Below are 26,761 nucleotides of genomic sequence, written 5' to 3'. Positions count from 1 at the left end.
TTGCCCGCACGTCCCATCCCCTCCGGCCCCGCAGCCCCGAGCCGTGCCCGCCGCTCGCTGCCGCTGCCCGGCCCCGCTGCCCGCCCCCGCACGGCGCCCATTGGCCGCGCTCAGCCCGCACCGCCCCGCCGAGGGGAGGAAGGCGGCAGCGGCGTCCCCGAGCTGTCGCTGTCTCTGTCGCTGTCGCTGCCGCGGACGCGCCGTAGGGGCGATAAACCACGAGCTGGAGCCGAGAAGCTGCGGGAGACGCGGGGCTCAGCCCGGCTCAGAGGTGGGAGCGCGGCGGCGGCTCCCCGGGCTTCTTGCCCCCCTGGCCCCGCCGAGCGACCCGGCGCCTGCCAGCCCGAGTGCGGGGCAGGGGAGGGCAGAGTGAAAGGAAAACTAAACGCCAAACAACGCCCAGCGCCTGCCGCCGCCTCGTTTGCTTGTTTTGGTTTGGTGTTGGTAGGGGTTGTTGTTGTTGCGTTTTTTGGTGTTTTGTTTTGGTTTGTTTCTGGAATTAATTCGGGGGGAAAAAATACCGTGGTTTCGGCAATTTGTGCCGCGTGTGGAGTTGTCTTCCGCACACCCCCGACAAACAAAGGAAAAGGGGGAGGGGGACGGCGTTTCTCAGAAGACATGCGTTCAGTCAGGAAGAGGTGGACTGTGTGCACGATAAGTCTCCTCCTCATCTTCTACAAGACGAAGGAAATAGCGCGGACCGAGGAGCGCCAGGAGGCACCGCTGGCCGGGTAATTGCGGAGCGCCGCGCCGGGAGGGCTCCCCGAGGGGGCGGCGGGACAGCGTCGCTGCCCAAGGCCCTGCTCGGTCTTCAGGTGCCCCGGGCCGTGACCCGCTGCCCTGCGGTGCCGCTGCGGGTCGGCGCGGGGGAGGGCGGGTGCTGCGGGTCTGTGCCGCTGCGGGTCTGTGCCGCTGCGGGTCTGTGCCGCTGCGGGTCTGTGCCGCTGCGGGTCTGTGCCGCTGCGGAGCGCGCTGCGGGCGGGCTCGGCTGGCGGAGCTCTGCGGCTGCGGGCTGGGGACCGGGGCGCCGGGCGGGTGGGGGGTTTGCCTGGGACTGCTGTTGTGGCTGGGGCTGCTCTCCCCAGCCCCGGTAGTAATAGGGCACGCTACGCCGGGGAACTTCACTTGTTTCTGGAGGGCAGGGGTTTTTGTATGTGTACGTGCATGCCTGTATTCCTTACTTTTCTCTCAACTTACCTCTATCATGGGAAGATGCCAGATTTTCAACCAGGCCTGTTTCTCCATGTAGGGGTATAATTTTAGTTTTCACAGAGGGATGCATAAATTCCGTTGCGGCATAATGAACTCACCAGCAGTGGGGCTCACACACTTCTCTCTTTTTTTCTTTTTTTTTCTTCTTTTTTTTTTTTCTTTTTTTCTTTAATTGTACGAAGCGACTGGGCAAGAGATGCTTTCACAGCATATTTTCATCTTTTTGCCTTACTTTGAGGAGGAGGCTGTTAAGTGTATGGGCCTGGAGGGAGCTGGGGCAATTAAAACCTACTTAGTCCTTCGTCCTTGCGGTCCTCAGAGTTAAAGGCGGAAAGTGCATCCCTCTTCTCCAGCCCTTTCTGAGGCAGACAGGGAGCTGGACGCAGCTGGGCACGACTGGATGACAGTGATCCCGGCGTCTCCCGGGAGCATGGGGTGGCTTTGCCTGTGTGTGTGTATGATCGATGAAGCAATGTTTGCTTCCTTTGGCATGAAAGATTTTAATAACTCTCTGGTAACTTTTCCTCTTATGCAGCCTGGCTGTAAGCCTAGCTTCTGCCACGATTCTATATAGTATCTGTATTAGTTTTCAAAAGTGTAAAATGTTGAGGTTGTATCTGTCCAAAAATACAAGTGAAAATGAATGTGTGGGGGAGAATCAGCTTTAGAGCTGCCCACGTATTTTAATATGTACTCCTTCCTGTTAGACTAGAGGCAGCTGCTAAAATGATCAGAAATTAGTCACTAGGTAGAATCCATATGTAGCCCAAATTTGCTTCAGTTTTTTACACCATGAAGGATTTTCTGGAGTAAATTTATCTTTTTTTATGTGTTAGTTTATTTAATACTACTTTAAGTGAAAGGTAAATAAACACCAGTAAAAGGGAAAAGAGCATGTAAGTGAATGATTTTTTGTTGATACTAGAATTTTAACACAGAGTGCCTAGGACCTTCCTGTAGCTCATGAGAACATAATTTAACATTATTTTACAGTACTGTGAGTATTTTTGTGAGCACATTTAAAGTGCTATGGTGGTTTAGGTGTTGGCAACATTATTTTGTTACTAAGTTTTGTCACCTGTGTCACTGTTAAAGCGTCCATTGGATTACATTTAACTGAGCATAAACTCAAGACATCTTGGAAATACTTCTGGACTTCACCTGGATGTATTTTTATAATTTTTCTTTAGATGAATGAACCCTGTGCATCTTGAAAATACGTGCAGCAAATATATATGTAATAAATGTATTTACAAACATTATGGAAAACTTTTAGGCGATAAAGCATTTTAAAATGGCATAAAGTATTAATTACTTTCTGGTTATTGAATTTTAGGATTTCTGCAGCATCCTCCCTTGCTCTAAAGTTAGTGTGATTTGAGTAATTTTCCTATACATCTTGTACCTACACAATTTCTTAAAGTTGTGGGGTTTTCAGTAGGTGGCACTCCCACCTATGCATTAGTTCAACATCAGTGCTGCAGCATGATGGCAGAGAGGGAATGTGGGAGGAGGGAGAGTGTTGGTATTAATCAGTTTTTTATGAAGTGTGTAATACTGGCTTGTTAGTTACAGGGGCTTTTGCAATCCACTGTTTGCAAATGACTAGATGTTACCAGTTTTGATAATTTAGCTTAGTTAATGTCCCATTGCAGGTTACTTTGAGTTTAGTCTGCTGTATAATTTACCAAATACTAATACTGTATACCCCAGTAAAGTTGCTGTAGCTCTTACTAAGGGTCAGGATCCAGTTGTTTTCAGAACTTACAGCCACAGGAGAGCAAGTCAGCTATTCTCTAGAAAGCTTAAAGTCTCATGTCTTTTCCATTTTGTAGGTTGATGGTTGGTGTTCAAATGTTCTGTTTGCAAGCTAAATTAAGTTACTGTTACTGGCAGTATTTCAGAGCATGGAGAGATTTCTGAATATTACAGTTATATAGACTCCTGAGATATAAGACATTCTGCGTGGTAGAATGTTACATCCAGCAACTTTGATGTGTTAATGGAAAACAGCTATGTTTGAACTCAGCTGAAAGTTGCACTGGCACCTAAGCAGAAATAGTATGGAAGAGAGTGGAAACATATGGAGATAAAGCCTGAGTTTAGAACTAAGACCTAAAGTTGTGCTTGCAGTATTTTAGCTTCTCTAGCACATTTGTCTGACCCTGTTGACTAATGTAATTGCAACTGGCAACACTATCATACCTCATCAGATGTGCTGTGGTCATCATCCACAGCTTACTTTTTTTTTTTACTTACCAAAATCTATAATTATGACAAGATTGATTATGAAGGTAAAACAATTCACGTTGTTTGAATGTGTGCTTACAAAAGTTTCAGGAAATCTTGGAAAAATTTGTGGTTTATATGTTGTTAAACTCCAGAATTCCAGACATGAGAGTATTTTAGTATCAAGAGGAGGCAAATCAAGACTATTAGGCCATTATCATAGAACATGAGCGATTGCTGGGGGAGGGCTAGAAAGCTAACACTTTGTTCTTAGTTTAGTGCTGTACATTTGGAACATAGAAGTGCAGAATCTGCCTAACAAACAAACTGATGTTTGGTCCAGGTTCACAATTTGGAGTTTATTGTAATTTTTGTTATGTCTATTTAATTCCAAATGCAAAGATGTTTAAGCTCTTGACTTGCATATTCAATTAGATACAGGTGTTCCATAGATTTCTCACAGGTACAGTGTATTTGCTTTGGCAAGCTACGTGTGTAGGGGAGATAACTGCTTTTTTTTTAAATTATTGTGAATAAAAGGAAATATTACTGGTGCTTGTGACACAGATCACTTTAAATTAGAGTTAGCTTTGGTGTAATTGTGTCTTTTCTATGTTGAATTTCAGAGATGGTGAACTGAGTTTGAGATCAATGATCAATGGCTCTGATAAGATAATTCAAAAGGGTGGCTCCTCAATCTTCCAGCATGCTATAGAAGGTTGGAAAATCAATTCTTCTTTGGTATTGGAAATAAGGTGAGTATCTTAACTAAAAAGCAGTTCATTTCATATTACATACAATTCATTTCCTGTTGTCCATAATTCTTTCTGGCCTGGAAAACAGACATTGATTTAGAATTTCAGGCAGATATTTTATACCTATACATATTTAGGGTGCGGTGATAAATGCAATTGAATTATATTAGACCCAAAAGTCAAGTCATCTTTCGTAAGAATAAATAAAATGTTTTCGTCTGTCTGTGTCAGTCAGACCTGTGCAGTCATTAACTACGTTATGCATGTCCACATTTGAGCTAGTTGTCTAGAACTCTTATTGCAGTCAGTGGTGAAAAACTGGCACATGGTTTCCTCTCATCCTAAAGGTCTGAAATAGGGCATATGGGAGTACCCTGAACATAGCAATTTTACTTCCTTAACTGCAAAGGATGCTTAGGTACACAACTTAGATGTAGGAGTTATGAGCTAAGACGTAGGTCCTGCTAATCCAGCTGTGTCTGAGGGCAGTTCAAGTCACAGGGTTAGGCATTAACAATACCATACTTACGCAGTTTTCGTTCTGGAAGTCAGGGAAGCCAAAAAGAGCCTTAGACATATGCTGAGCCAGGGAAACACAGTAGCAGAGTCAAAGTGGGTGGCAATTCTGATGTGTCTTAGTAGTTGGAGTGGGTCTACTCAACTTGAGAAAGCAGAAGCTCCTTGGTGTGTTGTATTGTAATCATCTCTTCCTTGTCTTATCAGGAAGGTGGCCAGTGAGAGAAGTCTAAGGAGCATGGGTTGGCAGTATGGAGAGCTAGGAGTGTCATGTGCTGGGAAAATGATAGAAAATAACTGTTTTTAGCAGCAATCACATAGCAGAGTAGACTTGATTCTCTGAATATTAAGATAGTGAATAGAAATTTGATAAAATGAAAATGTGGTATATATGTTATTTCCCTTTTTACTTTTTTTTTTTTTTTTTTTTTAAATTAATGGACTGCTTAAACAGGCAATGTAGGAACGCATGGCTTCTCTGAATGAGGAATTTAGGGTGGTTGTTTTTTTTTAATGACAGATAATTTATATCCCTAATCCTAAAACATATGGAAGGTAGGATAGCTCAGAAATTTATAGAGCTGTAGTAAAGGATTGATGTTCTGGAAGTCTTACACTATGATGGACATGGTGCAGCCCCATTGAGAAAGCTGAGAAACAGCGTCAGGGTATGTAAAGTGTACCAGAATCTGAGCAGAGATCAGTTAATACTCTGTGGCCTGTAGCTGTGTCTCCACAGCCTGGCAAGTGCTCTGTGGAACACTATGGAATCTCTGCTCCCTAATTGCCTAAACTAAGGGACTCTAAGGCACTCAGCTGCTGTCCAGGCACCTGGGTTTCTTACTGTTGAAGACGTGGTGGTCACTCTGAAATGCAGCTCGGGTGTAGCTCAGGAATAGAGTTTCTTCTAGGACTGTCTGTTCAGATGCAGTCTATTTGGCCAGTGTATGGTTGTTCCATAAAGGCTAAGTTCTGCTCCAAGGTAGTCTAGGAAAGATAAGTGGACTTTCTATGTCAGTAAAAGTATTTAAAATTTATATGCATACAACTGACAATTTAAGTTGGACAGATGTTGAATAAATTCAGGAGAATATTGTTGAAATATCAAATGATAGGTTTTGGTTCTGACAATCAGGAGAAAAATAGCACACTTTTACTTGTGAAGTAATCTGATTTGGAATCCATTGAGTGACTGTAAGTAGGGACAGATAAACTCTTTCAGTCATTTTGTTGAAAAAATAAGGTATTTCAGAACCATTTAAACCATTAAACTATTTAAAACCAATACACCTTGCTGCTCAAGCCAAACAACAAAGAAGTAAAAATATTACCAGAACTCTTTTATTCAAATTAAGAAAGAAAATTAAGCTTGGGTTATGATCATTTTTCACCTGTTCAAAAAGCAAAATACATCATTCAGACAAATAGGTAAAACAGTAGTGGGTTCTTTAGATTTTTGAAGCCTGTTGTTAGATGCAACTAACTTAACAGGGGTTAATCATATCAATCTGCTAGAATTATGAGTTTCAGAATCAGTTTTTTCCTTACCGTTGGCTGGTGGGGAAAGTTCAGTCATTTCATAAATTACTCATGTACTCTTCAGAAGCATCTTGATGGGTTTATGTATTATTTTAAAAGCTGTATGGTGAAGGATTGTTGTTTTGTTGTGTGGTTTTTTTTTTGGTCTCAGTAAGAGAATGAGTAATAATATTTATCTTGTACAGTAGCTTAAGTAGTAAAGGTTCCACTTTATCAACATAAAGATTTTCTGCAGAGAACATGGAACTGAGGGTATTTAGATGCCCACACTGCTAGCCTTGTTTTGAGATGAAATAGATACCATCATGAACCGAGGGCAGAGAGCAGGTGTTTTGACTGAACAGGTAAAAGATTTTAGATTAATGGGACAAGGCTAAAATTTGACATAAACTGTAAGAAAGATTGGTGTTGCCAGCCAGTCATATTTCCAGAAATCCTCTATGCTAACATGCATAGCATATTGAATTCTGGTACTCAGCAGTGAGGGAGGGAAGTTTGGCATGCTTTTTCTTAAGGAAGCTACACACAGCTCCTTGAGATAGGTGTTCTGCTCTGATGCTAACTAAACAATGTGCTCTCTTCTTTCAGTTTTCAGGCAGTTTACTCTACATCTTACTTCTGTGTCACAGCAGTAAGAAATTCCTTAGTATAAATATTTTGTACACTTAAGGACCTATCAGGACTAATTTCAAATGTGTCTAACAATATCTTTGAGTGTTCTCATGGCTGAACTAACTGTTCAGCCCTCCAAAGTACATTACATGGACTGTGTAGAAGCATGAATATTATTTAAACTCTAATATTGCAACTGTAGTGCAAACAGTGGTAGTCTTGTGGTGTGAGGTTGACCATAGCAAATAATGGTAAGAGAGAAGGAAAAAAAAAAAGCTGCTGCTGAATAATGTATAAAAAATATCAATTCTTATCAGTGGAGAAATAATTTGTGAAGTGTCGTCATAATTTGTGAAGAATACGTAATAAAGACATTTCATAACACTTATAATCACCCATAAATGGCAGCTACTTTTTGTGTCTTATGTCAGCTTGACAGCCTCATCACAATTTTAAATTGTAGGAACTGTTTGATAGTGAGTTTTGATTTCTGTGAGAACTGTTGATCAGTGGTTTGTCTGGACCTAGTTAGCTGGTGGCTGGAACATTACACTTTGTGAATTGCTTTGTTGACCATGGACATAATCTCTACTGTTCATCTTTGTTGTTGTTGGTTGGTTGGTTTTTTGCCTCAGGTTTGTGACTGATGTATCAGCCTCAAAGATCTGGGCTGAAGTAGGAGTCAGTGAATGAAAAAGCTCCTCTGTCAGAACTCCAAGGGAGAATGAAAAGCTTCCACTGGGTTTCTGGTGTCACAAAATGCTTTCTGGGAGCTTGTAGCCAGAAGAGGCAGTCTAGGGCATGTGGCAGCATTTGTGGGAGAGCAGCAGCCCTGTGGAGATATTAAAAAGGCATTAGAAGAAAGAGCTAGATTTTCAGTGATTCAGGTGGAAATGATAAGTTTATTAATTGAGACTGTAGCAAACTTGCTGCTTTGCCAATTATGATTGCTGTAGTGGGAGAGTCATTTTTCCAACTGATGTTACTTTCTGATTTTGGACAACTTCTTTGAACAATAATCAGTAATTCCTGTGCCTGAGGGATAAAGACTGCTTGCTTGGTTTGTCTTCTGTCTGAATTAATTTAGTAATGAAGAGAAGAGAGAATTCAAATTCTTCAAGGTTTTGCATGTTAAGTCCTTTCAACTCTCTGTAACAATGTGAAAGTTCTCCAGTTATGCGAATAGGAGGTTTCAGTTGTTCTGAAGGCCATAAGGGAGGTGTGGCTGAGACAATACAAACCTATCTGGGGAAGCCTTCCACACAGGACTGATGCCAGCACCTCTGAGACCTGTGTGGAGGAGATACAGTCTGACATCTGTTTATGTTGGAAGCAGCAATTAAGGTTTTGAATCAGAGAAAGGCAAAATGAAAAAAAGCAACACATCTGGGTCGAGGGGGTATTTATCTGTTTGCAATATAACAGATAACTCAATGAGTGGAAATTTCCTGTTAGAAACATGTGAAAACTTGTGAGATGTTAACAGCATCTTAAGAAAAACCAGGAAGTGTTAACTTCCTCTTTAGAAGTGCAAGTGATAAATACTGAACTTGTAAAGGAGCAGTACTATTGCTCTGAAGTGTTTGGAGTAACATTTTGGGGCCAGTTGCGCTGTGTCCTTCACATCTTTAGTGTCTCTAAGACATGGAAACTCTCTAGTCCAGTTTAGTAATAATGAACATTGAGGGGGTTTTTGTCTCCCTAGACCCTTGCCAGAACTGAAAAGTCAGTGCTCATTGTCAGTTGGAGTGCTTAACTCATTTGACTCCTTTCTTTTGACTTGCTTATATTTATGAAAAGATGACATATGGCTGGCCTTCATACAGTAAGGAGTAGATGGGTCACACTTTATTTAAAATCTCTCTTTACCTTTTACATGTCTGCTGAATATCTGTGACCTTTCTGGTCAAGGAGGAGTGGAGTGCCCTGGAGTGGGCAAGCCACTGAGGCGAGGGACACCAGAGCGAGGGATCGTGCTGGTGGACCCCTTCTGCAGCGGCTGAACTGCAAGGAAACCCTTAGGCAAAACCGAGGAAGAGAAGGTGAGAGAGAGAAACAGAGAGACTGGGAGGGAATCAGTCCCAGCTCCTGTCCCTGGGCAGGGAGTGAGAGTAGATGTGGTTTATCTTGATTTCAGTAAAGCATTTGACACTGTCTCCCACAGCATCCTCATAGATAAACTGAGGAAGTGTGCTCTTGATGGTCAGGTAGTGAGGTGGATCATGAACTGGTTGAAAGGAAGAAGTCAGAGAGTTGTGGTCAATGGGACAGAATCTAGCTGGAGGTCTGTGACTAGTGCAGTCCCTCAGGGGTCAGTACTGGGACCGGTACTATTCAATATTTTCATCAATGACCTGGATGAGGGAACAGAGTGTGCCCTCAGCAAGTTTGCTGATGACACTAAACTGGGAGGGGTGGCTGACACACCAGAAGGCTGTGCTGCCATTCAGCGAGACCTAGACAAGCTGGAGAGTTGGGTGGGGAGGAACCTAATAAAATTCAACAAGAGCAAGTGTAGAATCTTGCATCTGGGGAAGAACAACCCGATGTACCAGTACAGGCTGGGGGCTAACCTGCTGGAGAGCAGTGTAAGAGAAAGGAACCTGGGGGTCCTGGTGGACAGGAGGATGACCATGAGCCAGCAATGTGCCCTTGTGACCAAGAAGGCCAATGGCATCCTGGGGTGCATTAGAAAGGGTGTGGTTAGTAGGTCAAGAGAGGTTCTCCTCCCCCTCTATTCTGCATTGGTGAGGCCGCATCTGGAGTATTGTGTCCAGTTCTGGGCCCCTCAGTTCAGGAAGGACAGGGAACTGCTTGAAAGAGTCCAGTGCAGAGCCACAGAGATGATGAAGGGAGTGGAAAATCTCCCTTCTGAGGAAAGGCTGAGGGAGCTGGGTCTCTTTAGCTTGGAGAAGAGGAGACTGAGGGGTGACCTCATCAATGTTTACAAATATGTTAAGGGCGAGTGTCAGGAGGACAGAGCCAGGCTTTTTTAGTGATGTCCAGTGATAGTACAAGGGGCAGTGGGTGCAAACTGGAACATAGGAGGTTCCATGTAAACATCATAAAAAACTTCTTTCCTGTGAGAGTGACAGAGCACTGGAACAGGCTGCCCAGAGAGGTTGTGGAGTCTCCTTTGCTGGAGACATTCAAAACCCGCCTGGACACGTTCCTGTGTGATGTGCTCTAGGTGATCCTGCTCTGGCAGGGAGGTTGGACTGGATGATCTTTCGAGGTCCCTTCCAACCCCTAGGATTCTGTGAGTCTGTGAAGGGCACAAGGAGGGCTAGAATGAAGGCAGAGCCAGACAGCAACTTCCCTATGTTACCCCACTTCTGTTTATGTGGTCTTTCATGGGCTTGGAATGCCAGGAACCTTTCCATGGTTAGTTTCAATTAGGTGTGTTTTTAACAAATTCAAAACTTAAGAGAATTTTCAAAATTAAGTAGAAGAAAGAGAATGAGAATCTGCACTAACTTCAGTGAGATACGAGACTCTTGGGGCTGAGATATCACTGGGCATTTACTAATTATGTATCAAAAGCATTTTTTATGTTTTGTTTGTCTCATGAAGAAAAAAAAAGAGGAAAAAAGTACCAAATGAGTAATAAATAAATAAATATAAATAAATTCAGAACTTGAAGGCTGTATTAAATTCAAGAGATATCTAAAGTCAGCACTTAACTAGTCAGTTACTGTCAAAGTGATCAAGAAAATATTTAGAAATTGAAATTTTTATGTTTACATGAAGTACACAGTCAGAAACTTAAAGCTCAAGTGTTAGAACTGTGGTTAAAAGTCTGTATTCATTAGAAGTCTGCTTGTGATCAGTTTGCATAGAGACCACATAAAGAAGGAAATATGGGAAATGAAAGATAATTATTCAAACTAAACTACTCATTTTTCCATTACCCAAACATACAAACACAGTTTGATCTTAAGAATCAAATGCCTGTTTCTTTTTCTGTCCTGGAGACAAGTAAAGACTTGGAAACAACTAAGAGCAGAGGAATATTTTTAGTGTTGTTTTGTTAATAAACAAAACAAAGCAAGAAAGATGTGTGTGGTAACAAAAGGTCACAGCCTGCCTTTGTGGATGGCAGCAGCCCCTGTCGGAGCCCTGAGGAGGCAGTGGGGATTGTGAGTGTTTGCACCGTTGTTGCATTTGGCTTTAGCCTGACTGAGAGGGAGTTTTAAGAAAATCTGTGCTAGGAAATCAGCATTGGCTGGCAAAAACTATGCTTTACCTAGGTCTTAGTCCTTGATGATTTCAAAGACTTGAGAGCCACTTGCTGCCTTCTGACCGGGGAGTGCAAAGCAGCATGAGGTCTTCCTCTACATTAGAGAAGACTCATTAGAATATCAAGTTGCTTGAAGACCCATGTGAATCAGTCAGAGAAAGTCTACAGGAAAGCAACAAGAATGGTCAGAGATGTACAACATATGGTTAAAAAATAAAAGCTTACACCTCCCCCACCCCCGGATGGCTTTTTAGCCTCAGTTAAATTAAGGCTGTTGCCAAGGGTAAGGAAGAAGACTGGCAAAGTATAAAAAGGAACAGGCTTCATTTGCTGTAGGAGAGATCTAAGCTAGCTTAAGGAATATTGTAGTGCCAGTAAGGCTAAGAAAGCACAGACATAGATTGAACAGGGAGTTTACTGAGCTCCCACCATGGGAGGTTGTTAGGATTATATCTTACATAAAAATGGGCTGGGGGTGATAAAGGCATCAAGGAAAATAAGTAGGAGCAGAGTGTGGACTAGGTAGTAAGTTAGTCCATCTTTTTTTCCATAATGTGGTTGCTGGTGAGCTATCCCAGCTTCCCAGGTACTGAGAATGCACTTCAGGGGCTTCCTTTCTTTGCTGGGGTCCAGATGAGTCCAGATGCCCCAGAAGTGAGAATCTTTGGCACTAACTTATTCAGAAGGAATGTTTTTTCCAGGAAAAGTATTTGGAGTCATATTTCAGTGTTCTTGCCAATGTCTAAAAGTATTAACTTATTTGTAATCTTGAAAGCCAAATGCTTAAGCAGTTTATTTTCCACAAAGTTCTTAGGCAGAAGAGGGAGAGTTTGCTGTTATATAACAGTTGTATAGTAAAAAGACTGCAGTACAAAATAAAACAAGAAAAATGAACATAAATAGAAAATGTCACCATATTGCCCCAGAGAAATACATATTTATGTGACTTGGAAAGCTGTTTATGGACAGTGTCATTACATGTATTTTATCAGATAACTGGGAGCTGTAGTAGGTATATAAATATTATTAACTTCTTAAGTTTTGACGGATGGACCACTCATTGGACAAGGAACTGGCTGAATGGTCCCACCCATGGAGTTGTGATCAATGGCTCGATGTCCAAATGGAGCCACGTGTCAAGTGGTGTCCTCAAGGGTCCGTACTCGGGCCAGTGCTGTTTAACATCTTTGTCACGCACATGGGCAGTGGAATCGAGTGCACCCTCAGCAAGTTTGCTGACGACATCAAACTATGTGGTGAAGTCAACATGCTGGAGGGAAGGCATGCCATCCAGAGGGAACTTGACAGGCTGGAGAAGTGGGCTCCTGCTAACTGCATGAAGTGCAAGGTTCTGCACTTGGGTTGAGGCAATCCCATGCACCAATACAGGTTGGGAGGAGTAAGGATGGAGAGCAGCCCTGCGGAGAAGCACTTGGGGGTGATGGTGGATGAGAAGCTCAACATGAGCCATCAGTGTGCACTTGCAGCCCAGAAAGACATCTGTATTCTGGACTGCATCAAAAGAAGTTTGGCCAGCTGGTCGAGGGAGGTGATTCTCCCCCTCTATCCTGCTCTGATGACACCCCATCTGGAGTACTGTGTCCACTTCTGGAGCCCCCAACATAAGAAGGACATAGAGCACCTGGAGTGAGTCCAGAGAAGGGCGACAAAAATGATCAGAAGGCTGGAGCTCCTCCCCTGTGAAGACAGGCTGAGGAAGTTGGATTTGTTCAGCCTGGAGAAGAGGAGGCTGCAAGGTGACTTTTGAGCCTGGACTTTTTGCAGGGGCATGCAGTGAGAGGACAAGGGGCAATGGTTTAAAACTTGAAGACGTGAGATTTAGATTAGATACTAGGAGGAAATTCTTTGCTATGAGGTTGGTGAGACCAGGGAGGTCGTGGAAGCCCCATCCCTGGCAGTATTGAAGGCCAGGCTGGATGAGGCTCTAAGCAACCTGATCTAGTGGGAAGTGTCTGTGCCTATACAGGGGGGTTGGATCTAGGTGATTTTTAAGGTCCCTTCCATCCGTAAACTTTCTGTTGATTCTATGATACTATGATCTGGTTCTAGTTTTCAGAAAAACCTTAGGTCGACTGTGGATTGTGACACATATTCCTGTGAGTCATGTAAAGAAGTTGCAAACATGTTCTGAAGCTAGTTGGCTGCTGAACTACTTCACTTTGGATAAGAGCAAACCACATCTGCCTCACCTGCCTACAAAGGGCTCAGACCACAGCCCAAATAGTTTTATTCATCAAATCAATACTTGAAGACCACCTCAAATAAAATTTTGAGTTTCTTTACACACTTTAGCTTAAGGTTGCAGAATACCTTTGCTTGAAGGTTTAGTAAAAATGTTTGTTTTTCCTTCCTCTAATTGAGCTTACCTTTGAATTTTGTATACAGCTGGATGTGGATTAGCACTTATTTTTAACTATTTTATCATGTTTGTTTAATCAGAATAACCTTGTGCTATTTTCAGTGTTTTTTGTGGGACAGAACAGAGGTTTAAACAAGTTATTATTATCCAGCATCAAGACTGACTGAGACACTCGTGTGTACTTTCAATTTTTTGTCATATCCGTTAGTAATTTTGTATTCTCTTAGCACTTGCATGAAAATGGGAAGTACTACTATCCCCATGGTACAGATGAGTCAGTAGCACAGAGGAACTTAAAACAGTATAATGAATATCTATATTCTTAATATATTTCTTTCAGTATTAAAAGGTATCTGGATACTGTCAGATGAATCAAAGTAATTAATGTTAATATTATTACAGATCCTTGTTATACAAGAATTCTTATGTGTACTGTAATACCTGTGCATGTATTTAAATGAATGTGCTTCTGACAACTTCAGATAAGAAAATGTTTTTAAATATGTGAGCAGATCTTAAGATTCAGTTACCTTTCTCCATCTCATAATTTTATTGAAAAATTACTTCCTTACACATTTTGGAAATTTCAGCTCTGTTAAGTAAGTGATTGCTAACCTAAGTTTTATTCAGGTCCATTTGAAACTCTTTGGAGGACTTTTATGAGCCTTTGTAAGCACATAGATAAGTAAATTTTCACTGTAAGTAACCAAATTCGTAATGGAAGCCAAGGCTTTTTTTTTTTTCCGGCTTTTTTTTTTTGGGGGGGGGGATATGACTGTGTAAATTAATTGCCTTCCTCTTATCCTTTAAAACAATACACAAGATACTATATTTATGTGCAAATGTTGCTATTTGTTTCCTAACTTGCATTACCGTTGGCAAGTTTCAGGACGTTTGTCCATCTTGAGGCAGTGACAGAAGGTGGCCAGTAAGAATGATGTTCCTATAGTTAATCCCTTTTCACTTTGTATCTTTCATTGGGTGTTGCAACTGCTGAAGTGGCATCTCTATAGTTATCTTTTCCTGTTTTGATCTGCTTTAAAGAAGTTCTACTTTAAAGACTTATTGCATAAAAATAGCATTCCCTTACTCAACAAAATGCCTAGTCCCTTTTTAACTCTACCTTAACTGCTGACAGCAGTGGAAAGTACAAACTTTCCATTCTTCTTGTCTTGTTAGAGTTGTGGAGGCAAAAGTTTCTGTTCAAATTAATATGTAGTGAACACCTGGTCCGTGCTCAGCAGTCCTCTTCTGTTCCATAAGTGTATTGTACTTTAATATATGCTTCAATTCAGGTGTGATATTATGCCTCTTCATAATGTACAAGCTTTGCAGAACAGGAATGGACACAAGCTTGTAAGCTTTGTTCTTTTGCAGTCCTCAGCTACAGTGAGCTCCTGCAGACCTGGCTTTGAGTCCTTCTCAGACTTTTTTTCTAAGAAGAAATGTGTACTGAAAACTGCTTGACAGGGCTAGTGTGGGTATCACTAGCTGCAGTCATTAAAAAATTCTTTTTTGCACTTAGGTATTCAACATGTGTCAGTTTTTAGACCCCCACCCCCATAAGCAGATAAAACTACCACGAGTTAACAGCTTCAGCTGACATATAAGCAGAAATTATTCACCTTTTTCTGGACTGGGAGTATACAACTGTTTAATTACAATAGTCCACTTGACCCATGGTAGCTTGTAAACCCTCATATCTTGAAAATATGTCTGAACCCTGTTTATAGTTTAAACAATTAATTACAGAGAAGGAAGACAAAGGATTGAACTGACTGATTTAAAGCAATGATAGAGTTCATAATTTTCTTTGAAATCAGCTAACAGGTTGGCTAAACCCAAAGCTGCAGTACTTTAATATGCAGTATGTTTTAAGCTGATTTTTTAAAAAATTGGTACAAAAACTGTGGGTGTTCTTATTTCAAGATAATTAAGATAACTTTGGATGAACTTCAGTTAATTAGCAGCAAGTTTACACTAAGCTGAATATGCTGTTTTTATGAAATAAGAATCTATAAGAAAACATCTATTAAAAAAGTAGTTCATATGAACAATGGGCCCTTTATGTAAAATAAATCTTTCAGTTGACTACTTCTATCACTACAGTCAGTTTTACACATTTCAATTTAATTATTAAAAAAAGACTAATGATTACTCCGGTTATTACCCAAAATCTCTGGTTTGGGTAAAAGTTACTGAACTAGATTAATATTAAGTTCACAAATATTCTAGGTGTTTCCAATCCAGTGGAATTTGAGATTATGTTGAGTGGGGTTTTTGTTTCTTTTTTCGGTTGTTTAGTTATCTGTCTTAAAAAAAGTACTTATTTATAGACATCTAAAGGTAGATTTCTAAGGTGTTTGTTTTTTTTCCTGTTATGTTGATGTCTGCTCTTAAAAAAATTTCAGTTTTCTAGTGTACTAGTTCGCAAGTATGTAATAATTTTAGGCTTTTGATGTTGTCACTTTGATGAGCACTTGTGTATCAATATCTTATTTCCTGAACCAAGCTGATTGTGAGAGATGAGATTGTAGTGAAGCATTTATCTCCTAAATCATAAATGCCTCGTATAACTATGTTTCTATGATGAAAGTTTATTTATTCCAAAGTTTATTTATTCCTTTTAATGCAAAGTTTTGTAAAATATTAAAAAATAGTATACCTTCTAATTCCCAAGGTCTTCTTCCCTTAATCTCTCAGCGCCTTTATCCATAAGAGGTTATTAAGCTCTATTACTATAGTGTTTACATGTTTTACCGGAACCAAGATTTTATCTCTGCCCTAACAGCTTTGCTCTAATTCTGTCCTAGGGCATGGGAAATTAATCTGTCTGACACTGTCTACCATCTGCTTTATGTTGTATGATCTCCACATTCTGTATTACTATTAGATAAAATCCAGGTGAGCAGTTGAGTGTTGGGTTATATCTGTGCATTTTTCTGTCAACCCAGAAAGAACATTCTTCGATTCTTGGATGCGGAAAGAGATGTCTCAGTGGTCAAAAGCAGCTTCAAGCCAGGAGATGTAATCCATTATGTACTGGACAGGCGTCGCACCCTAAACATTTCTCAGGATCTGTACAACCTTCTCCCTGAAGTTTCCCCAATGAAGAATCGCCGATTTAAAACCTGTGCTGTTGTTGGGAATTCTGGCATCCTTCTGGATAGTGGATGTGGAAAAGAGATAGATAGCCGTGACTTTGTAATAAGGTGAGTTTTTATCTGCTGCTGAAGATACTGCCTGCCATGTTTCTTGGACGAAAACTGGGAGAAATGTTTTCATTTAGGATACATATTTTAGACCTCTGCTATGAAAACAGGCAAAGAAAATTGGGGCTGTTCAGCCTAGAGAAGAGAAGGCTCTGGGGAAAAATTATAGCACCTTCCAGTACCTGAAGAGAGACTATAGGAAAGCTGGGGAGGGGCTTTTCATCAGAGAAGATAGTGACAGGACAAGGGGTTATGGTTTTAAACAGAGAGAGGGGAGATTTAGGTTAGATATTAGGAAGAAATTCTTCACTATGAGGGTGTTGAGGAACTGAAATGGGTTGCCCAGAGAGGTTGTTGATGCCCCATCCCTGGAGGCTTTTAAGGCCAGGTTGGATGAGGTTTTGTGCAACCTGATCTAGTGGTAGGGTTCACTGCTCATCACAGAATCACAAAATCTTAGGGGTTGGAAGGGACCTCGAAAGATCATCCAGCCCAACCCCCCTGCCAGAGCAGGATCACCTAGAGCACATCACACAGGAACGTGTCCAGGCGGGTTTTGAATGTCTCCAGCAAAGGAGACTCCACAACCTCTCTGGGCAGCCTGTTCCAGTGCTCTGTCACTCTCACAGGAAAGAAGTTTTTTATGATGTTTACATGGAACCTCCTATGTTCCAGTTTGCACCCATTGCCCCTTGTACTATCACTGGACATCACTGAAAAAAGCCTGGCTCTATCCGACACTCACCCTTTACATATTTGTAAACATTGATGAGGTCGCCCCTCAGTCTCCTCTTCTCCAAGCTAAAGAGGCCCAGCTCCCTCAGCCTTTCCTCATCAGGGAGATGTTCCACTCCATCATCTCTGTGGCTCTGCACTGGACTCTTTCAAGCAGTTCCCTGTCCTTCCTGAACTGAGGGGCCCAGAACTGGACACAAGATACCAGATGTGGCCTCATCAGGGCAGAAGAGAGGGGGAGGAGAACCTCTCTTGACCTACTTTCTAATACACCCCAGGATGCCATTGCCCTTCTTGGCCACAAGGGCACATTGCTGGCTCATGGTCATCCTCCTGTCCACCAGGACCCCCAGGTTCCTTTCTCTTACACTGCTCTCCAGCAGGTTAGCCCCCAGCCTGTACTGGTACATCGGGTTGTTCTTCCCCAGATGCAAGATTCTACACTTGCTCTTGTTGAATTTTATTAGGTTCCTCCCCACCCAACTCTCCAGCTTGTCTAGGTCTCGCTGAATGGCAGCACAGCCTTCTGGTGTGTCAGCCACCCCTCCCAGTTTAGTGTCATCAGCAAACTTGCTGAGGGCACACTCTGTTCCCTCATCCAGGTCATTGATGAAAATATTGAATAGTACCGGTCCCAGTACTGACCCCTGAGGGACTGCACTAGTCACAGACCTCCAGCTAGATTCTGTCCCATTGACCACAACTCTCTGACTTCTTCCTTTCAACCAGTTCATGATCCACCTCACTACCTGACCATCAAGAGCACACTTCCTCAGTTTATCTATGAGGATGCTGTGGGAGACAGTGTCAAATGCTTTACTGAAATCAAGATAAACCACATCTACTGCCCTACCATCATCTATCCACCTAGTTACTTCCTCATAGAAGGCAATAAGGTTGGTCAAACATGACTTCCCCTTGGTAAAACCATGCTGACTGCTCTTGATGACCCCCTCATGCTTGATATGTCTAGAGATAGTGCCAAGAATAAGTTGTTCCATCAACTTTCCAGGGATGGAGGTGAGGCTGACCAGTCTATAGTTACCTGGGTCCTCCTTCTTGCCCTTCTTGTAGACTCAAGTGACACTTGCTTTCCTCCAGTCTTCAAGCACCTCTCCGGTTGCCCACGACTTACCAAAGATGATGGAGAGTGGCCTAGCAATGACTTCCACCACTTCCCTCGGCATCCACAGGTGTATTCCATCCAGACCCATTAATTTATGGATGTCCAGACTGCTTAACTGATCCCTAACCCAATCCTCATCTACCAAAGCAAACTCCTCCTTTATCCTGACTCCTTCTGGCACTTTAGGGATCTGGGGCTCATGGCAGGGGGTTGGAACTTGATGACCTTTAGGTGCTTCCAACCTTAATGATTCTATGATTCTATGACATTATCTGAAATTAATCTGAAACAGTATCCTTCACTGTGTGATTCCTCGAATTTAAATATATGTCCGTATTGTTGACAAGAAGATTATTTTTACAGTGAAAATGAAACAAGGGCCAGAAGAGAGAGGTTTTTGTTACTTATTCTTACTGTTTGTTGTTTTTATTCTGAACAAAATGAATATTTTTATGGAAGCCTTGGTTGAATAAATTAAAAATGTTTTCTCTTTCAAAAACACTCTTTCTTAGCCCTTGAACAATAAAGATAGCCCACTGTAAATTACTAAATTACTTATGTGCAACATGGGGTAATTTCAGTGTGATGTTTGATGTTGAACCAGAGATCTGCTATTAAGGTAACTGGAAATCACACATCTAAATCCCTTTACATTGCTCTAAAAATGTTTCCCTGCAGTTTGGGCAAAAATGTTGATATGCCTCACTTTTTATTTGTTCTTCAAACGTGCTCAGTTGAATACCTTTGAACTTCACAAATCAACAGGAAATAAAGGGGAATAGCTGGCTTCATTTGACAGCCTGGAATTATATGGATATAGAGGAGGTTGGGCAAGAGAAAGGTCTTTTTGGCTTTGAAGCAGAAGTTTCTATTGTTTTGGTTTGAAATGGGTGAAAAAGCACAGAACAAATGAACAGTGACAGAAAACAATATAGAAATAGTTGTCATTGTGAGTTTTTGCTTTTCCTTTTCCCACCTTGGAGAAAGATGGTGGCAAAAAGATGCAAAAGGATGTTTTAATGTTTTTAAGACATTTGTCTAACAAGTGTTCAAGTTGAGTAAAATACTGCATGTCATCACACCTGTAATCACTGGTGTTTTTTCCTCATGTTAAATTGAAATGGGCTTCTATGTTCATTTTCCCTTCGTGCACACATTTTTCTGAGTTAATGTTAATATATATTTTTATTTTTCCATTAATTTCTTCCTCTTCAGGTGCAATCTAGCTCCTGTGGTGGAGTTTGCTGCTGATGTGGGAACTAAATCTGATTTTATTACCATGAACCCATCAGTTGTACAAAGAGCATTTGGAGGCTTTCGGAACGAGAGTGACAGAGAAAAATTTGTGCATAGACTATCCATGCTGAATGACAGTGTCCTCTGGATCCCTGCTTTCATGGTCAAAGGTGGAGAGAAGCATGTGGAGTGGGTTAATGCATTAATCCTTAGGAATAAATTGAAAGTGCGAACCGCCTATCCATCACTGAGACTTATTCATGCTGTCAGAGGGTAAGTGTCTGGAAAAGACTGTTCTGTCTTTGGCACAATGAATCATAACTAGAATTCCTAGTAGGCAGAAAAAAGTGCAAGTAAAATGTTAAAAGGAATATCTTTCCATTATTGTTGTACTTGATTGCATTGATGATAAAATAAGGGGGTTTTATTAGTAAATAAAAACCTTCAGGGAGAAACCTGATGAAGTTCAACAAGGGCAAGTGTAGAGTTTTGCATTTGGGGAAGAAAAACACCATGTACCAGTACAGGTTGGGGGCTGACCTGCTGGAGAGCAGTGTAAGAGAAAGGGACCTGGGGATCCTGGTGGACAGGAGGATGACCATGAGCCAGCAATGGGCCCTTGTGGCCAAGAAGGCCAATGGCATCCTGGGGTGCATTAGAAAGGGTGTGGTTAGTAGGTCAAGAGAGGTTCTCCTCCCCCTCTATTCTGCCTTGGTGAGGCCACATCTGGTATCTTGTGTCCAGTTCTGGGCCCCTCAGTTCAGGAAGGACAGGGAACCGTTTGAAAGAGTCCAGTGCAGAGCCACAGAGATGATGAAGGGAGTGGAACATCTCCCTTATGAGGAGAGGCTGAGGGAGCGGGGCCTCTTTAGCTTGGAGAAAAGGAGACTGAGGGGTGACCTCATCAATGTTTACAAATATGTAAAGGGTGAGTGTCAGGAAGATGGAGCTAAGCTTTTTTCAGTGATGTCTAGTGATAGGACAAGGAGTAATGGATGCAAATTGGAGCATAGGAGGTTTAAGGTGGATATCAGAAAAAATTTCTTTCCTGTGAGAGTGACAGAGCACTGGAACAGGCTGCCCAGAGAGGTTGTGGAGTCTCCTTCACTGGAGAGATTCAAAACCCACCTGGACACGTTTCTGTGTGATGTGCTCTAGGTGATCCTGCTCTGGCAGGGGGGTTGGACTAGATGATCTTTCAAGGTCCCTTTCAACCCCTACGATTCTATGATTCTATGATTTAGCCTGCAAACAAATGAAATGCATTAGCACAATAGCTTTTCACTTTTGCTTTTATGTTAAAAAAAAAAAAATCACTATCATGATTAATTAATGAAAAAATAGTTGTGAATTAAAAGATACCCGTGAGTCATCAAATCAGAGAACAACTGAAGTGCTACATGTCTTTCTTTTGTCCAAGACCATGGAGATAAAAAATAGAATTTAAATATCATAGGGGTAGGGTAATAACCATTTAAATAATGAAGTCTGGCAGGTGTAGGACTTCATAGCAATCATTCTCTTTTTTAATTTGGCCAGGTGCTTGGGCAATTAAAAAACATTTATCAGAATCACCAAAAACATTAATGTAATGTTTAAAAAAAATTTAAAAATCAATACTTCATGCAAAGATTTTAAACAAGACTTTCAGATGAAGGATCCAATGTCATGGTCACTACAAGTATGAGTATATAGAGCTATGTATGAAAAACCTTCACAAGACAGTAGTGCAATAACTTTTTGCACAGTGAATTATGGCAGTATGATAGTATTGAACTGGAGTTCCTTGAACTATGCTGTCAGTTGTGGGATTTTGAGAATTGTCTTCAGAGTATTAGTGTTGGCTGATACACCAGTTACTGAGTATGTATCTGCCTAAAAAGTTTTTTCTGTTACAGAAGCAGAGATAAGATTAAAGGGGATGTTTGAATTGTTACCTCAATCTAATATGAGTATAAGAATAAAGCCTAGAAATATGATGTTCCTCAGGATATTAGGACTTCTGAATATGCTTTTCACTTTCTGCCATGTCTCAAATAGATGAACTGCTGAGTTCTTCATGTGCTGCACTTCTGTCACTGGAAAAAAAAATAATCACTTTGGAATTTGGAAATCTTTAGGTTTTTTACTGACTTGTTCAGTTTCTGTAGTTGTTTGGATAGTCGTGTTATTACACAGTTACACTTTAGTTATTTATAGGCCTTTATTGTGTTGAATTTTGGAGTATTTAAAATGGCTATAATACATTAATAGGTGTAGTGGTGTTTGTGTGTGTGTATACTGAATAAATAAGATTACTTCAAGTCTACAGGCAGCTGTTTTAATTTCCATCTGCTAAATTTGGGCAAAATTCTAAAATAAGAATGGTAAATCAGAATGTGAAATCTTCCAGTTGGCCAGCTTTAAGGTACTTTAGGGTGCTTTGTCTTAAAAATAAGAATTATAACTTGACGAATAAAGACAACAAAAGTTCTGCCACTAGAATTGCTGTTGAAATTTTAGACTGTATCATATTTCAGATTATACCTACAAGTGTCAATGGATATGCACAAATTTGTCAGGTTATTGAATCTGTGTTCTAGACCTTAGGTCCTCCACTTCAAATTGTTTAATCACCTCACTTTCCATTTTTTGTACTTGTGGAGAGCAACCAAGTATCATAAGGTGTTCTTTATTGTTAATTTTTGTAACCTGAGTAAGAACAAAACAAGAAGTCAAATTTATCTTTGGTTTAAATCTTGACTTTACAAGGCAAGGTGCTTAAGGTGAATTTGTCTTTGTGAGTCAACTTTGGAAGTGATACAGTTAGCAGTAACACATTTGGAACTACTATTTACATTTCTTAGAAGGCGGTCTTAAAACACCAGTCCAAAATAATGAGGTTTGTATTACAGCAAAGTTAACTCCAGGGAAAGAGTATTGTCTCTTTACAGGTTGAACTGCATCTCTTTAAGATCTCTAAGGTTTTTATGTCATATAATAATAGAATGGTTAAGGTTGGAAGGAACCTTAAAGGTCATCAAGTTCCAAACTCCTTGCTATGAGCAGGGACACTAAACCAGACTGTACAAAGCCTCATCCAGCCTGGCCTTGAACACCTCCAGGGAGCGAGCATCCACAGCCTCCCTGGGCAACCTATTCCAGTGCTTTACTACCCTCATGGTGAAGAATTTCATCCTAATATCTAGCTTGTGTCTACCCTCTTCCAGTTTAAAACTGTTACCCCTTGTTCTATCACTACACTGTCTGCTGGAAAGTCTCCCCCCATCTTTCCTGTAGGCCCCTTTTAGGTATTGGAAGACTGCTGTAAGATCTCCCTGAAGCCTTCTCCAGGCTGAATTAGCTCCATGTCAAATGGAATAGTCCATGTCAATTGGAGTAACATGACAACATGAAAAAATAATAAGCAAAAGCTGTTCATAAATTAAAATGTACCTGAGCCAAATATTGTCTACAAGTAAGTATAATGAATTAAAGAATAAAGTAAAAAGCTGCACAACCTGATTATCAAATCAGTCTGTTTTGAGTAGTAAGACTTGAGAAAGTTTAAACAAGTTACTAACTTCAGCAAACTACTAACTTTGAAACTAATGGGCAGCTAAGTCTGCTGCCATTTAAAACAGCATGTGGAACTTGCATACTTAGCTTCAAGGAAAGTCTTCATAATGCTGTTATTTCAATTTCAGTGTCAACTGATTAACGAGTCTACCTAAAAGGAACTCTATAAAGCACTAATTGTTTTGTAAATCTGAACTGTCTTTGATTTGTTGTTTTTTTATATATTTGATATATTTGTTTGTGTATTTGATTCTTTTGGAAGCTCTCTGCTTGCAAGTTTAAATCTTTGTGACCATGTTAACAGTGATGACCTTGTGGAGACCTGTAGTGCAAAACAGAAAGGGTAAAACAGACATAAGGTGAAGACTTCTGTTAGTTGAAGGAGAAGCAAACCCAAGAAATCTGCTCACAAACCCTGCATGTTGAAGCACACAGTAAGACGTGAAAAGCATCTAATCTCCTTCATAGGGTGCCTGCTCATATGTGCAAGACTGAGTTCAAGGCTTAGGAGATGTCTTTAGATTCTTAATCTGTAAAAGGTAGATGGACCATGATGAACTACAATAAGCACTTTTTTAGACTGTTTTGCTTTACACAAGGAAACTACTTATATCTGCAGCTGTTGTCTTCTTGACTGCAAGCATTCTCAAATAATTGTATCTTTATGCTCAAATGTAGCTCAATGATTTTCATTGAAAGGCACAGAAGTGTAGAGTAGACACTTGGGAATGTAGCATTTGCAATCACTGTTCTGTATTAAGATTTTGAATATCCTCAAATTTCCCCTTTTCACTTCTTTTGTTTCTGGGTTTTTGCCCTGCTAATTCAAATATATATATATTTTTTTACTCTTTATTTGAGCAAACATATTATGTATTAAATAATAGTTTATATAAAGTAATTAGAGCTGTTTAAAACTTTAATTACAAGAGAATCAGTAAAGAGTCAGTGTGGGTCTTACGTTGCTTTTAAGATTGTCGGGAATTCATAACAACTTAAATGAGTGAGATGTTTGTCAAACCATGCCAGAGATCTAATACTGAAGGAGTTTTCCTCAACTTGAAAGCATATTCTTATGAAGACTAATAAAAAGTGCAACTTAATAAGTTAAAATATTCCATTCAACTGTTCCATAAGACTTTTGCATCCACAGATAGACCTGTGAATATGGTATACCACAGGGCTATACCATATCCCTCTCATTCAGCTGATTTAAGTGAGGCTTTTATTTGAAATTTTAACATATTATATTGCAACTACAGTTCTCCTTAATCTAAAAATGTAAAACACATTGATACACATTGAAAACTTCCTAAAAAAAAAAATCTATCCTAAAGCATTAAAATTATGAAGTCTTCATTTTTTTTGGAATAACAAATTCCCAATGTAAATTTAAGTTTAGAAGAAAATAATTTGATTTAATATATCTAAAATTTTATTTAAAATATCGAAAGGCAATGTATTGTGGTCTAAATACTTCAGTAACTAATCATCAGTAAATTAAAGTTCAAAATTCCAACCTGAAAAATTAAGTACTGGTAGAGACACTGGATGCTGAAGGTTTGCAGGCTAAAGGCAACAAGTTCCGGAAAGCGTTGTCTCTGTTACTTCTTGTGTGTATCACATTGTGAAATTGTGCAGGCAAATTAGGTTTTTCCTTCATCAGACTTTGAAGCGTAAGGCACAGGCTGTTACTAAAAACAGAACATTAACTTTCTTAGTTCTGTCCCCATCAAGTGAGGCCAAATTCTGTATTCTTATGTACTGTTTTACATAATACCAGGCAGTATTTCTGCAATCAAGTACAGTACTGAAATTCTCTGCTTTTACTTCTCTTTTAGTGAAAGAAACTTTCTAAACAGCACAGAGTATTTGGGAGTTTCTCTTGATTGAATAGTGGGGTAATGACTTCTGAGATCATTTTGGGAAACTTTACATTTTCCTGTCCATTTGTGTAATTTTTGTGTCATAAAAAAAGTAATGTGGTGTTTGAAAAAGAAATGGCTTTCCTGCAGATTTCATGCCTTGTTAAACTTTTGTGAGCGGTGTCCACTCCTACAGTCTCAGAGGGGTTCAGAGTTTTGAGAACAGATTATATAAATACTCAGTCAAACAATTTTTTTATCAGTACCATATTTCAGTGACCACTGATTCCGATTTTTTACTTCAGTAGATTTAGGTCAAGTTAATTTTGTTTTCATGATTCTTGATCAACAAGTTTGTATTTCAAATTAAGATACTGGATTTGGAAAGTGAATTGGGGGCACTTGCATGACTTTCACAAAGTGTTTCTACAAGCTGTTTTGTGGAACTTTTAGTGTAATTGTGCAAACATCATTGACAGAATAATTGAGGTAATCAATACGTAACAGGAGTTCAAGATGGAACCAGAATCAATACATGAAGAACGTAACTGATTAAAAGGATTTGGAAAAGGGGAAACAAAACTCCCATTTTCAAGAAAGAAAAAAAGAAAGATCCAGGGAACTATATACCAGTCAGTCTCAACTATGTGCTGGACAAGATCATGGAGCAGATCCTCCTGAAGGCTCTGCTGAGGCAAGTGGAAAACAAAGGGGGGACTGGTGACAGCCAACATAGCTTCACCAGGGGCAAATCCTGCCTGACTAAGTTGGTGGCCTTCTGCAGTGGGGTCACAGCATTCGCAGACAAAGGAAGAGCAACCAACATAATATACTTGGACCTGTGCAAAAGCCTTCCAACATGCTCCCCCATGACATCCTTATATCAAAACTCGATGATACAGATTTGATAGATGGACCTCTTATTGGGTAAGGAGCTGGCTGGATGGTCGCATTCAGAAGTGTGGTGATCAACAGCTTGATGTCCAGATGGAGAATTGTGATGAGTAGTGTTCCCCAAGGGTCGGTACTCGGTGCTATTGAACATCTTTGTCAGCGACAAGGACATTGAGAGCACCCTCAGCAAGTTTGCCAATGACACCAAGGTGTGTGGTGAGGTCAAAATGCTGGAGGGAAGGGATACCATACAGAGTGATCTTGACAGGCTTGTGCAAAGTGCATAAAGTTCAACCAGGCCAGGTGCAAGGTCCTGCACCTGGGTCAGGCACAAATACAGGTTGGGTGAAGAATGGATAGAAAACAGTCCAGAGAAGAACTTGGGAGTGATGATGGATGAGGAGCTCAACATGAGCTGGCAATGTGCACTTGTAGCCCAGAAAGCCAGCTGTGTTCTGGGCTGCATCAAGAGAAGTGTAGCCAGGAGGTCAAGGGAGGTGATTCTCCCCCTTTTATTCAGCTTACGTGAGACACCACCTGGAGTACTTTGTCCAGTTCTGGAGCCCACAACATAAGAAGAACATGGAGCTCATGGAGAAAGTCCAAAGAAGGGCCGCAAAGATGATTCAAGGGCTGGAGCATCTCTCCTACG

General features: G+C 40.7%; 1 protein-coding gene across 1 annotated transcript in view; it reads left to right on the top strand.

The window, feature by feature from the left end:
* The first annotated feature begins 215 nt into the window (after positions 1–215).
* Positions 216–26,761, top strand: part of ST8SIA4 (ST8 alpha-N-acetyl-neuraminide alpha-2,8-sialyltransferase 4) — a 44,820-nt gene continuing 18,274 nt past the window's right edge. The window contains exons 1-4 of the mRNA XM_051643666.1: positions 216–731; positions 4,068–4,196; positions 16,438–16,695; positions 19,772–20,065. Of these exons, the coding sequence (XP_051499626.1) occupies positions 619–731; positions 4,068–4,196; positions 16,438–16,695; positions 19,772–20,065 (794 nt within the window). The 5' untranslated portion in view covers positions 216–618. The remainder of the gene's footprint in view (positions 732–4,067; positions 4,197–16,437; positions 16,696–19,771; positions 20,066–26,761) is intronic.

Source organism: Apus apus, chromosome Z (assembly GCF_020740795.1).
Source record: "Apus apus isolate bApuApu2 chromosome Z, bApuApu2.pri.cur, whole genome shotgun sequence".
NCBI lineage: Eukaryota > Metazoa > Chordata > Aves > Apodiformes > Apodidae > Apus > Apus apus.
This window is presented reverse-complemented; position numbering and strand designations above follow the sequence as displayed.